Source organism: Mobula hypostoma, chromosome 8, assembly GCF_963921235.1.
Source record: "Mobula hypostoma chromosome 8, sMobHyp1.1, whole genome shotgun sequence".
NCBI lineage: Eukaryota > Metazoa > Chordata > Chondrichthyes > Myliobatiformes > Myliobatidae > Mobula > Mobula hypostoma.
Window position 1 is genome coordinate 101,742,095 of NC_086104.1, and position 14,400 is coordinate 101,756,494.

Below are 14,400 nucleotides of genomic sequence, written 5' to 3' on the forward strand. Positions count from 1 at the left end.
TGGGTTAGAAAGTCAGCATAACATCATAGGCTGAAGATCCTGTACTGTCTCGTAATGTTTTATGTTCGATGTTCTATGGTTTTATTGATGAAGGGCCGTGTTGCATGCCTTCTGTTTGCGCCTTTCACAGCCCAAGGGCCCGGCACAGAAACAACCTGTCCACATCCATGTCAACCAGAGAGTACTATCTGTCCACTGAACAGCTCTTGGTCATCGGCTTACCATGCCTTGAAAATTCAGCTGCTCCTCCAGATATTTCCATAAGGGTCCACTCACTTTTGTGAAATACAGTGTGTTCCATAATGAAAGCACACAATGCAACTTTACAGACTATGTCACGCATGGCTGGACTCTTGTACTTCCCACTGTGTCAGTAAAGCAGCCAGCGTAATAAAAGACCCTACCCACCCTGAATAATCTCTCTTCTTCCCCTTTCCCACTGGGCAGAAGATGCCAATGCCTGAAAGTACCTGCCGACAGGCTCAAGGACAGCTTCTGATCCACTGTTATCAGACACTTGAACAGCCCTCTTGTACAATGAGGTAGACTCTTGGCCTCACAGACAATCTTGCTATGATCTTGCACTTTAATGTTCATCTGCACTGCACTCACAGAATCTATTATCACTGACCCACTGGATTTTGTGAATTTGCTTTTTGACAGCAGTAGAGTGCAAGACATAAGGAGTCACTGCAAGATACAATAAGAAATGCATAGAAGTAAATACACAGAGCAAATAGCCAGGTAGTGTTCATGGGTTCATGGAACATTTAAAAATCTGATGGCGGAGAGGAAGAAGCTGCTCCCAAAACGTGTATTGTCTGTGAGTATTATTCTGCTATGTTATTGCTTTACCTTGTTCTACCACAATGGACTGTGGAACGATTTGATCTGTGTGAACAGTATGCAATGCAAACTTTTCCCTGTATCTCTGCACATGTGACAATAAAGTGGAGAGGGTTTTTCCGATGGCGGGGGAGTCTAGGACCAGAGGTCACAGGCTCTGAATAGAAGGACAACCCTTTAGAACAGATGGGGAGGAACTTCTTTAACCACAGGGTGATGAATCTATGGAATTCATTGCCACAGACAGCTGTGGAGGCCAAGTTATTGGGTGTGTTTCAAGCAGAGGTTCTTGATTGGTAGGAGCGTCAAATGTTATTGGGAGAAGGCAGAAGAATGGGGTTGAGAGAGAAAATAAATGAGTTATGATCAAATAATGGAGCAGACCATATAGGCAGAATGGCCCAATTCCTCTCAATTGTCTGCTGGTCTTATGGTGTTTCTTCAAGGAACAGTGGGATTGTTCTCCTGACCTCACACCGGGCATCCTGCTGTTGCTGGAAATCTTGAGCCCACCCTCTTATTCTGGCTCCTGCCTCTTTCTTTTCCAGTACTCTTCGGCCAAAATCGCAACCGTTCATTTCTTTTCCATAGACACCGCCTGACTGACCATAAGGCACAGACACAGAATTAGGCAATAGGCAATTCAGCCCATTCAGTCTGCTCTGCTATTCCATCATGGCTGATCAATTTCCCTTCTCAGCCTTATTCTCCTGTCTTCTCCCTGCAAACTTTGACCTCCTTTCTACTCAAGAACACCTCAGTGTCTGCTTTAAATATACCCAATGACTTGGCCTTTACAGCCATCTGTAGCAATGAATTCCACAGATTCACCACCCTGTGGCTAAAGAAATTCTTCCTCATCTCTGTTCTAAAAGGGACGTTCTTGTATTCTCAGGCTGTGTCCTTGGGTCCTAGACTCCCTCACTATAGGAAACATCCTTTCCACATCCACTCTATCTCCTCATTCTTCTAAACACCAGTCAGGGCCCTGAGCCATCAAACACTCCTCATATGGTAACTTTTTCATCCCCAGGACCATTCTTGTGAATCTCCTTTGGATCTTAGATAAGGGGCCCAAAACTGCTCACAATACTCCAAGTATTCTCTGACCTGCTGAAGTTCTCCAACATTGTGCATGTGAACCTCACTCAGATTTATGAATTGTTTACACCTCGCAGTTTCTGTGATGACTCTGTGAATGTGCTGGCTGCTTGCATTTGACGAGCCCCGTACTCCACTGACTCTGTAATGAGGCTGTCGGAAAAGCAAGATCTTCCTTTATTTTAATGCTTTGCAGGTCACCAGCCGTCTGTGCAGGGCGGTCCACTGATTGTTACACACCAGAACCCGGAACAGGATGCCAAAGGTGTTGTTCTGAGGGAGGGAACGATGATGACCGGTCAATCATCACTGGTAGTCATCGAAGACACTGCCAAACAGCAGAAAAGCACTTCTGGCAGACATGAACTTCAACTCTGATACAAGAATACTTTATTATGTGCTTTGTTAACAATCTGCACCCTTTGGCTGTATACAGTTAATGACCATGTGTGCGCGATAAGAGAAACCAGACATGACAAGCTTCAAAACCTGACGAAAGGAGACAAATTATCCTGAAAACAATAGAATGCAAAGCCGTGCTCTGATACAATAAGTTTGAGTCTAGCATAACCAATATCCTGCTACTCTTAACCCTGTTCTCTCTCACTGTGAAATGTAGGGGATGGCAGAAGATCATTAAAGAGGTCAAATGAAAAATGTCTGAGTTGGCAATCAAAGGCAGGGGATTGAGGGGATCGAGGCTTGTAAGGATGAATGTTGTCCAAAGCATAGCCTCCAGCTTGCAGTCTGACAGGACAAGTGATTGATCCAATGAAGCCAATGGTTGGCTACTGGCTGAAGACAAAATATACTGCAGATGCTGGAACCTGGCATAAAGAAACAGAACGCTGGAAAAACTTAGCAGGTCAATCAGCACCTGTAGAAGCAAACAATGTAAGTCACCATTTTGAGTCGCGATCACCAGGTTCAGGGAGAGTTATTTCCCTCCAACTATCAGGTTCCTGAACCAACATGGATAACTTCCCTCACCTCAACTCCGAACTGACTCCAAAGCCTACAGACTCATTTCCAAGGATCTACAACTTATGTTCGCGGTATTATTTCTTTACACAATTTGTCTTCTTTTGTACATTGGTTGTTTGTCAGAGTTTATGTAGAGTTGTTCAAAAATTCTGTTGTATTTTTTTAATTTTCCTGTAAGTGGCCACAAGAAAACAAATCCTATGGTATGATATGGTGGTGTACTTTGCTAATGATTTTACTTTGACTTTGATATCCTCCATTGGGAGTCCTGATGGAGGTGTCAACCTGAAACATCGACTACCGCCTTTTGTCTTCACAGATGCTGATTGCCATTCTGAGTCCTTCCAGCTTACTGCTGCTGTGTCACCACTGGCTTGTCCAACCAAGGAAACAGAGGGTTGCTCCTAGACTTGGGAAAGGTTTGTTTCAGTATCAAATCAGTGAACCAAATCTCTCAGGTTAACTTCTTGAGCAGACTAATAGGGATGTCAGTTTACAGCGAGGTGTGACCAGAGAACTTCCGAAGTTCAAAGTAAATTTATTATCAAAGTACTACAAAGTTATATCACTATATACTATCCTGACTTCCATTTTCTTGCAGTCATTCTCAGCACGTACAAAGAAACTCAATAGAATCAATGAAAAACCACACACAAGAAAGACGGACAGACCGTCAATGTGCAAAAGACAACAAACTGTGGAAGTACAAATAAGAAAAAAAACTTAATAATAATAAATAAATAAAGTAATAAACATTAAGAACTTGAGCTGTCAAGTCCTTGAAAGTGAGTCCATAGGTTGTGGAATCAGTTCAGTGTTGAAGTAAGTGAAGTTATCCCCACTGGTTCAGGAGCCTGATGGTTGAGAGGTAATATCTGTTCCTGAACCTGATGGTTTGGGTCCTGAGGCTCCTGTACCTCCTTCTTGATGGCAGCCTGGATGGCTGGGGTCCTTGATGACGGATTTTACTTTCCTGTGACAGTGCTCCATGTAGATGTGCTCAATGCTGGGAAGGGCTATACCCGTGACTAAAGGATTGCAAAGCCAACCAATAGAGGCCTACTTTACACTACACCACTGCTATTTACAGCTCAAAGCAAACAAAATTCAGCATGCTTATTTAACTAATGAAGATTACGTATGAACACAGATTGTTTTAACTCACAGAACACTGTTTGAGCCTTTTTTGATAGTTTATTTGCCTAACATTAATCAAAAAATAAAGACTAGGGTTTGTCGGCCAGGTTTCGCTTTCAAATTTTGATATTACTTCAGTGTAAACAAATAAATAAATTATTTACAGTTTTTGGCAAAATTCACTGCTCCCCACAAACATATTTTTAAAGAATGTGTGAAAGAGAAAGAGACAGATAGAGAGGCAGAGAGAAAGGATGAGGCAAAATTCATAAATAAATTAAATAGGAAAATATGATACAATCTAAATATTCACATCTTTTCCACCACACCTCCCCCCCAACCACAAGTGCCATTTCTTTTATCCGCATAAGACATTTGCCCTTTAGGTTGACCTATTGGGATTGTCTTCATGCAAATTTAGGTGGCAGGGAAAGGAATGTATCAGGAAAGAGAGGGGAGATAGGGAAGGGGGGGGTGACAGGAGCGAATTTAGTTCCTTCAAACCTTTAACTTGACCTACGGATTGACTGGGATTGTTTTCATGCAGAATTAGGCGGCGGGGAAAGGGGAGGGAAGAGGGGGAAGGAGATAGGAAGGGGAGTGGTACAGTGGCTTCTTATGAATGCAAGTTTGTTGGTGGACGTTGCTCAACATTGATAGAGCCCACGACGTCTGGAACAAAATGACTTTCAAAAACAATATGCAAAAGTAGAATAATTCTCTCGCTGCAGATATACTCGGGTTAAGTAGATACATTATTGGTTGTTACCTGATTTTCCCCTATGGCTTTAGTGTTTACTCACCTAGTGGTGGTCAGCTGAGGAAGCAATTAGCGCATCAGATGAAGGATTAGACAGTAAAGAGCGAGTGTCTGCTGGACACTGTCACTTGTAATGTTAATACTTGAAAGCTTCTATGCACAGGCAGTGAAATGTGGTAGAAAAATTTATAAACAAAGTGGTTTTAAAAACTTTTTTTTTGTAATTCATTCTTGTTTCCCAGAAAATGTCATTTTAAACATTGTTAAATCAGATTCTCGTCTAAAAGAGAAACAGTCCGCTGTTCAGTTTCCATGCCATAAGAGAACAATCAAGGCAGCCTGATATCTTAGCAGTATAAGTGTGTTAAATGATCACTCTGTCTAGGTATAGTCACGCTGTGAGACTTGTTGAGATACAGCCAGCTTCCAGCCGCTGTGGTCTCTGTTGCTGCGTTTGGGCCGGGCCGTCCAGAGAGCCAGTGTGCACAGAGCGAGGGTGGGTCACCACAAGTCAACCAAAGGGGCATTGAGGGTGTGAAGGCCGGAGGTTACACTCGGGGAGGGAGAGCGAGGAAAGAGTGGGCGGGAGTTGAGGCGGCCAGGCTGCGCAGCCTGTTCGAAGTTCCATCATCCGTGCTACAGGCAAGGCTTAGTTATCTGTGGAGACAGAACATCGGATTACTTATGCGTTGCATTTCCTGTGGCGTAGCAAGAGACCATTTGGCCCTTCAAGTAAATACTGGAGCATTCCCTTCAGTCCCATTCCACTTGTTTCCCAGTACCTCATTGTCTTTTACAAGAGCATCATCTAGAGAATAACAACACGCGCAAAATGCTGGGGGAACTCAGCATCCATGGGAAGAGAGTAAACAGTCGATATTTCGGGCTGAGACCCCTTTCTTTCAGATTGAAATAAAAAGGTGAGAAGTCAGAGCAATAAGGTGGGGGGAGGGGAGGAAAAAGTACAAGGTGATAGGTGATGGATGAAACCAGGAGAGGGGGAAGGGTGAAGTAAAGAGATGGGAAGTTGATTGGTGAAAGCGATAAAGAGCTGAAGGAAGTTGACAGGAGAGGGTAGAAGGCCATGGAAGAAAGGGAAGAGGGAGGAGCACCAGAGGGAGGCGATGGGCAGGGAAGGAGATAAGGTGGGAGAGGGAAACAGGAATGGGAAATGGTGAAGGAGGGGCAATTACCGGAAGCTGGAGAAATCGATGTTCATGCCATCAGGTTGGAGGCTACCCAGGCAGAATACAAGGTGCTGCTTCTTCAACCTGAGGGTGGCCTCATCGTGGCAGTAGAAGAAGCCAGGGACTGACATGTCAGAATGGGAATGGGATGTAGAATTGAAATGGGTGGCCACTGGTAGATCCCATTTTCTCTCGGCAAAGCAGTCTCCCAATCTACATCGGGTCTCACCAATATATAGAAGGCTACACCGGGAGCTCTGGATATAGTCGATGATCCCAACAGACTCACGGGTGAAGTGTCGCTTCACCTGGAAGGACTGTCTGGGGCCCTGAATGGTAGTGAGGGAGGGGGTGTAGGGGCAGGTGTAGCACTTGTTCTGCTGGCAAGGATAAGTGCCAGGAGGGAGATCAGTGGGGAGGGACGAATGGACAAGGGAGTTGTGTATGGAGTGATCCCTGCAGAAAGCAGAAAGTCGGGCTGGGGGGTGAGGGAAAGATGTGCTTGGTGGTGGGATCCCGTCGGAGGTGGCAGGAGTTTCAGAGAATTATGTGCTGGACACAGAGGCTGATGGGGTGGTAGGTGAGGACAAGAGGAACCCTATCCCTGATAGGGTGGTGGGGGGATGGGGTGAGTACAGACGCGCATGAAATGGAAGAGATGCAGTTGAAGGCAGCGTTGATGGTGGAGGAAAGAAAGCCCCTTTCTTTTTCCTTTGATCTCTCTCATTAATAAGGTGTTGTTGCCCACAGAACTGCCAGTCAGTGGATGTTTTTGTTTGTTTTTTTACACCATTCTCTTTAAAAGCCAGGGACTGTTGTGCCGACCGTTAACCAACTGTAACCCTTCCCTCCCGCAAAGCACTCCAGTTACCTGTCATCCAATATTCAAGTTTATTTGTCGCGCGTGTGTCGAAACGTACAGTGAAAATGCAAGCATTTGCATTGACAGCCGACCACCCGAGGGTGTGCTGGGAGCAGCCCACAAGTGTCGCCACACAGCAGGCCCACATAAAACACAACAGGCAACAAAATAGCAACAGCGTAAACAGGCCCCGCTCTTCCCACCAACCCACACACCGACACAGACGGTCCTTTAACCCCAGGATAGTGTCGATCTCTAACATATCTGCCTCTACCACCACCTTTGGCACTTCATTCCATGCACCCACCACTGTCTGTTTAAAGAAAACTTACCTCTGACATTCCACCCCCCCCCACCCCCAACTGTACTTTTCTCCAGTCACCTGAAAATTATGTCCTTTCATATTCGTCATTTCAGCCCTGGGTGAAAGTCGCTGGATGTCCACTCTCTAATTATGCCTCTTAACATCTTAAACACCCTGTACATCTTATCGTAATAGGAAACCAGTCAGTATACTTCCAACAGCGGGGTACAGTCTTTCCTTCAGCCTGGCGTTACGTGCTGGGAAAAAGTCTCACTGACCACTCCATCTCTGCCCCTTACCATCCTGTATACCTCTATCAAGTCATCTCTCCTCCTCCTACGCTCCAAAGAGTGAAACCCTGGCTCACTCACCCTGTCCTCATCAGACATGCTCTCTAATCTAGGCAGCGTTCTGGTAAATCTCTAAAACTTGCACATGCTTCCTATAATGAGGTGACCAGAACTGAAGACGGTAGCTGAACGCCAGTTTCTTGCGGCGTTTGAGAAGCGAATGCCCGACGGCTGGGAGTTAACTCTGATTAGTCAGTGATGCTACGGAGCATGGATCAAGTGAAAGGTTAAATTGGTTAGGACTTTACTCCCTCGAGCTCAGCACGATGAGTGGAGATTTGATGGAGGTGAGGGGTATAGATAGGGTAAATGCAAGCCAGCTTTCTCCACTGAGGTTGGGTGAGAATGGAGCCAGAGGGTTTAGGGCGAAAGGTGAGAAGTTTAAGGGAACTTCTTCACTCAGGAGGTGGTGAGAGCGTGGAATGAGGTGCCAGTGGAAGAGAGTTTGAATAAGTACATGGATGCGAGGGGTACAGAGGGCTATGGTCCAGGTGAATGTCAATGGGACTAGGCAGAATAATAGATGGGCTGAAGGGCCTGGTTCTGTGCTGTAGGACTCCAAGTCCATATTTGGCCAAGTTATTTAATATTCAACTTTTCAGCTTTCATGAGCTTGTAAATGTGCTTATTAAATGTGACAAGTATTCCTGCCCCCACTGCCCCCCCCCCGCCCACAAACCTTTCAACAGTGAGTTCTGGAACCCTGAATAGATTCCACAACTTTGGTTTAAGAATAAGGTAGTTTTAACTACCAGGATGGACAGTGTCAGTGAGAGAGGGCCAGGTCTGGCACTGTCTGAGCAGTGAGAGCATTGCCGCCACTCAAGGGCCACTGAATCGCAGGTTTCACGAAAAGCCGTTCACACAGGGGCTGGCTACAGTGGACTTACCTCTACACTCATATTTGAGATCAGAGAAGTAAACGGCTTCTTGGGAGAAGACAAAGAGCCCTAGTCGTCCACCGGCTAACGTCTTATCGTAGATGGGACCGGAGTCAGACATGATTTGTTTACCTTCATAGACCACCACCCTGTGGAAGAAGAGACACTCTTACTGTTGCTACACACTCATATTTCATACACAAAAGTTTATTCAATCACTATGAAATCAGATAAATGCAAGCAACACAGTCAGGCTTTTTCCACTGAGGCTGGGTGAGACTAAAACTATAAATCATAGGTTAAGGAGGAAAGGTGAAATGTTTAGGAAAACGTGAGGGGGAACTTCTTCACTCAGAGGGTTGCGAGATTCTGGAATAAGCTGTCAGTGGAAGTGGTGGACGCAGGTGTGATTACAACATTTAAGAGAAATTTGGATAGGTACATGGATGGGAGGGGCGTGCAAGGCAGTGGTCCAGGTGCAGGTCGATGGAACTCAGCCAAATAATAGTTCAGTATGGACTAGATGGGCTGAATGGCCTGTTTCTGTTTCCTCCCACAGTCCAAAGACATACCTATTGACAGGTTAGTTGGTCTTTGTAAATTATCCCATGATTAGGCTGGGATTAAATTGGGAGTTTGCTGGTCGATACAGTTTGAAGGCCCAGAAGGGCCTATTCTGTGCTGTGTTTCAAGAAAAATAAATAAATATATTCCTGGTTCCCCACTTGACTCAAATAATACACAAAATAACATAAAAATATGTGTCTTCCTCAGAGTACTATTATCCTTGGCAGTACGTTCCACGCACCCATCGCTGTGTGTGTAAAAAATCTATCTCTGACACATCTCCCCTGTATTTTCCTCTTATCATCTTAAAGTGATGCCCTTGCCATTTCTGCCCTGGGAAAATGTCTCTGGCTATTCACACAATTTATGCCTCTTATCATCTTATACACCTCTACGAATTCACCTCTCACCCTCCTCATTCCAAAGAGAAAAGCCTTAGCTCATTCAATCTATTGCATACAACATACACTCTAATCCAGGCAGCATCACCAGAAGCTCCTCTTTGTGCCCTCTCTAAGGCTTCCAATGCTTCCTATAATGAGGTGACCAGAACTGAGCACATTAGCCCAAGTGTGATCTAACCAGAGTTTTACAGAGCTGCAATGTCACCTCTCGGCTCTTGGCCTCAATCTCTTGACTAATAAAGTTTAAAACACTGTACACCTCACACCATAAACTCAACGAGATCCTAATCTCTCAATATGTCTCATTATGCACCTTGGATTTTATTTGTCTGCCTGCACTGCACTCTGTCTCTAACTGTAACTCTCTATTCTGCATTCTGCTTTTTACACTACCTTGATTTAATCATGCATGTGAATGATCTGGCTGGATGGTACACAGACCAAAACCTTCTCACTGTAACTCATTGCGCGGCAATAACCAATCAATTTCAATTCCAGGTCAGCTCAGCCATAACAGTGGAGCAGGGGTGTGAGGATCACTACTTGTGTTTGCAGACAGCCCACCCTGCAAAAACTCATTTCAGGGAGGTAGCACCATCAATTTGCGGGAGACTTCCGGGAGAGGTGGGATGTCTGCAATAGAGTAGCACCTTAGCAGCTGGACAGCTAGTTTAAATAATATTAGCTATGCTAATGAACGAATGACACCTGTTAAACTTACCTTAAAATGTCTTTTACAGTCTTAACCCACCATGGGCAATAGAAAAGTCACTGTTGCAAACAGTGGAGCGAGCAACACTGTCATTACTTTGACCCCTATTAGGCAGGGGTGCACTTTAGTGTAGTCTGGGGTGACATACGTTTTATTTTTTTTTGGAACACTCTGCCAAGGCGCTCTCTCTCTCTCTCTCTCGTGGTCGCTCGCGCGCTCTGAAGCGCTCTCGCTTGCTTTCTCTCTTGCTCGCTCTCTCCCTCTCTTGCTCACGCGCTCTCGCTCGCATGCTCTTGCTTGCTTTCTCGCTCGCTCTCACTCACTTTCTTGCTCACGCGCTCGCTTGCCTTCGCTCTCGCTCGCACGCTCTCACTTGCTTTCTCTCTCGCGTGCTCTCTCTCGTGGTCGCTCTTGCCCTCTCTCTTGCTTTTCTCTCGCTCGCTCTCAAAAAAATTGATTTCCGTGATATTGTATATAACTTGCGGGCATCAGGGAGCCACTATTAATATGCGGGAGACTCCTGGAAGTTCCGGGAAAGGTGGGATGTCTGTGTTTGTATGAGAAAGAACAGGCCTTAACAGTGGAGAAGGGCTGTGAGAACCACTCCTTGTGTTTGTATGAGAGAGAACAGGCCGTGACTGGCCTGAGCTATTCCCAGACTGGAAAGGCAAAACTGCATAATCCTTAGTCCCCACCCCTCTTTGCACCCCACACAGCTGGCTGATTCCACCGCCCCCCAGCTCTAAATGAGCAGCGGAAAGATCGTGGATGGCTGGGGAGCTCACCGGCCCCCATGGCCAGTTACCTGATGAAGCCTGTTTTGGGCCGGTGAATCAGGTGCCATCTGTACGCGGTGTAATCCTTCCAGCCAACGTTCTTGGGGTCATGCCACAGAGTTCGGACCTAAAATGCCAAACAGATCTACATTCATTCTGGGGGAGTCCACAGGGTGCACATTAGTAACAAGGAAGTTTACATATAAAAGGGCCTTTCCTCGACTATTTTGTCTCTGTTTATTGACCCAAAGATCTTGTAACCCAGAACTCCCTCCTTTATTGCTCTAGGGCAGACAGAGAGAGTTTAACCAGGCCAAATGAGAAATGTTGAACTTTAGATCAAATGTACGATGGCAAAACCCTTCACTGGGATGATGTAGAGAGAGATCTTGTGGTGCTGATCTTGAGCTCCACAGGTCAATAGGGCAGTGAGCAGGCATTGGCATGTTTGCCTTTATTAGTTGAGGAACTGAGCACAAGGGTGAGGACGTTGTGTTTGCAGACTGATGAAAGTCGAGCTAGGCCACTTCTGGAGCATTGCAATTAGTTCTAGTTGCCCCAATTACAGGAAAAATGTCAAGGTTTTGGAGAGGATGCGGAAGAGGCGACGGGGTGGAGGTACGTCTCTACCAAAGGAGGCGTAGGGTGCTCCTTCCCTCCGCTAGCCTGCAGGTCACCCTTGGGCAAGGTGTAGCACCTGCTTAGCCACCCCCAATCAGGGTCACGTGAAGCCATGAGAGCAGGTAGTGGGTGGTCGTATGAGCTGTTGGTGCATATTACCTGCTTATGCGACCACTGACGCCAGGCAGATAATCTCTGAAGATAATGGATAATGTAAAGACACTGCCCAGAAGAAGGCCACTTCTACAGAAAAGATTGCCATGGTGAAGACCAAGATCGCCCATGTCATATGGCACAGCATATAATGAATGAATGAATGAAAGAATGGATGCAGAAGAGGTTCTCCAGGATTAGAGGGCAACTGTTATAAAGAGAACTTGGACAAACCGGACTTATTTTCTCTGCAGCCACGGAGGCTGAGGGGAAAGGTATAATAATATGAGTGGCACAGACCAATTAGACAGCCAGTATCGGTTTTCCCCAGGGCTTTGTTGTCTAATACCAGAGAGCATGCATTTAATGAGGGAAGGGGTAAATTCCAAGGGGATTTGTGGAGCAAGTTTTTTTACACAGAGAGTGTTGGGTGACTGGAATGTGCTGCAGGGGGTGGTGACAGATACAGTAGAAGTGTTCAAGGGCACATGAATGTGCAGGAAAATGGAATTCGATGGGCATTGTGCAGGCAGAGGGAAATGGTTTATCGGGGCATTTGATTAGTAATTTAATGAGTTTGGCACTACCTTGTGGGCTGAAGGGTCTGTTTCAGTACTGTGCAGATGTGCAGAGGGATCTGGGTGTCGCTGAAAATGAGCCCATGTCCTTTGAGCAGAACGGGGCAGCGTTAGGGACGAATGAAGTAGTGTGTGCGCAACATCGTTTAAGCAAAGCATTGATGGTTGTGGGCCGAGGGAAGAGTCTGGAGTGAACAGAATGGAAGGTTTCCTATCCGCCGGCAGAGAGGTTGAAGGGAAAAAGACAACAGAATCAGCGGAAAGATCAGCGAAGAAATGAGAACTTTCTTTTCACCCAAAATGTACAGTCTGATAGGGTTACGGAGACAGAAATCTGATAGGGTGGTGGGGGTGGAAATCTGGTAGGGTGGTGGAGGCAGAAACCGCTGGCACCTTTAAAAAGCATCTGGGTAAGTCCTTGGAGCTGAATCTTTTGGGACTATGGACCAAGAGGTGAGGTGTTAGCTTATTATTCATGGGATAATCTGGAGCAACTGAAAAAATGGCAAATGGAATTACATGCAGACATGTGTGAGGTGTTGCAGTTTAGGAGGACAAACTGGAGTAGAGCTTACACAGAGAACGGTAGGGTATTGAGGAGTGCTGTAGAACAGAAGGCTCTGGGAATACAAATCCATATTTCATCGAAAGTGACATCACAGGAGGAAGACTGAAAATCTGACTGTGGTGCCAAAATAACAATCTCTCACTCAATGTCAGCAAAACCAACGAGCTGATTATTGACTACGGTAGGAAGAAGCCGGTGGTCCATGAGTCAGTTTTGATCAGGGAATCATAAGTGGTGAGGGTCAGTACTGTATCAGAGGATCTGCCCTGGGATGAGCATACATGCCATTGCAAAGAAGACACAACAGTGCCTCTATTTTCTTCAAAGTTTGCATAGATTTGGCATGTCACCTAAAACTTTGATAAGCTTCTAGAAATTCACAGAGGAGAGTATCTTAACTGGTTGCCTCAGCTTGGTACAGAATCATCAAAGTCCAAGAATGGAGAAAGTCTACAAAAAGTGGTGGATACAGCCCGGTCTATCACAGGTAAAACCCTCCCTACCACTGACCACACTTACATGGAGCGCTGTCGCAGGAATACAGAATCCATCAACAGGGTTGCCCACCACCCAGGGGCTGCTCTCTTCTCAGTAATACCATTGGGCAGGAGGTACAGGAGCCCAAAGACCCACACCACAAAGTTCAGGAGCACTTATCATCTTACATCTACCAGGGTCATTTTCTTAAGGTCATGTGTTGTGAGCCTGTAGTCCCAGGGGTTGGGAGATGAGCCAGCTTACCATAAATCAGGCTGTCCTACCTGTCCCGGGGTGTTTCCAGTGTGCCAGAGAGCATTGCGCAGATGCTCTCCCCGTCCCGTGGTGGAGTTCACAACCTTGAGGGAGACGCCGGCGTATCCATGGGCCTTGGAAGGCTTCTCCTCCCAGTAGGTTTGGGTGACCTGCTTCCACATCACCACGTAGAACCGACTGCTGGACTGGAAGCCAAAGACGAAGCCGGCATAGTCATCGTCGCGGTCTGTGTTGACGTAGAAGGTGCCGCTAAAGTCGATGGCGTTGAACGTATCGAAGCCTGTGGATTGGCAAAGGACATATTTCCAAACAGGAAAGCCTCACCTTGTTGTGCATCCATTTTAGAGAAGATCAGGATTCACTATTGGGGTGAGAGAGATCCCTGGCAGTTACTACACATATCTATCCATCCCTGGCTCCTGGTCAATTTTGGATCAGGCCATGTGCTGGGGTCTAGAGTCACATATATTCTAGATGGGGTAATGGTGTCAGATCTACTGACTTTCAGGAAGCGGAGTGCTACAAATGCCCCTGCAGGTACCAATGGTGCTGAGGTAGAGATGGTTGAGACCTTCAAATTCGTGGGCGTGAACATAACCAATAAATTATCTTGGTCCAACTATGTCGATGCTATGGCCAAGAGAGCTCACCAGCATCTCTAATTCCTCATGAGGCTAATGAAATTCAGTATATCCCCACTGACCCTCACCTATTTGTATCGATGCACCAGGGAAAGCATCATATCATGGCTTGGTATGGCAGCGGCTCTGCTCGAGATTGCAAAGAATTGCAGAGAGTTGTGGACCCGCCCCAATTAATCATGTAAACCAGTTTCTCTTCCATCGAGTGTGTCTCG

At 46.0% G+C, this 14,400-nt stretch overlaps 1 protein-coding gene across 2 annotated transcripts in view; it reads right to left on the reverse strand.

Annotated features, from left to right (window-relative positions):
* Nucleotides 1-2,314: 2,314 nt before the first annotated feature.
* LOC134350793 (thrombospondin-2-like) overlaps nt 2,315-14,400 on the reverse strand; it is a 132,845-nt gene continuing 120,759 nt past the window's right edge. For both annotated transcript variants that reach the window (XM_063056487.1, XM_063056488.1), the window contains exons 19-22: nt 13,553-13,824; nt 10,901-10,998; nt 8,422-8,561; nt 2,315-5,485 (exon numbers count right to left, since the gene is read on the reverse strand). In XM_063056487.1, coding sequence (XP_062912557.1) covers nt 5,478-5,485; nt 8,422-8,561; nt 10,901-10,998; nt 13,553-13,824 — 518 coding nt within the window. In that variant the 3' untranslated portion in view covers nt 2,315-5,477. The remainder of the gene's footprint in view (nt 5,486-8,421; nt 8,562-10,900; nt 10,999-13,552; nt 13,825-14,400) is intronic.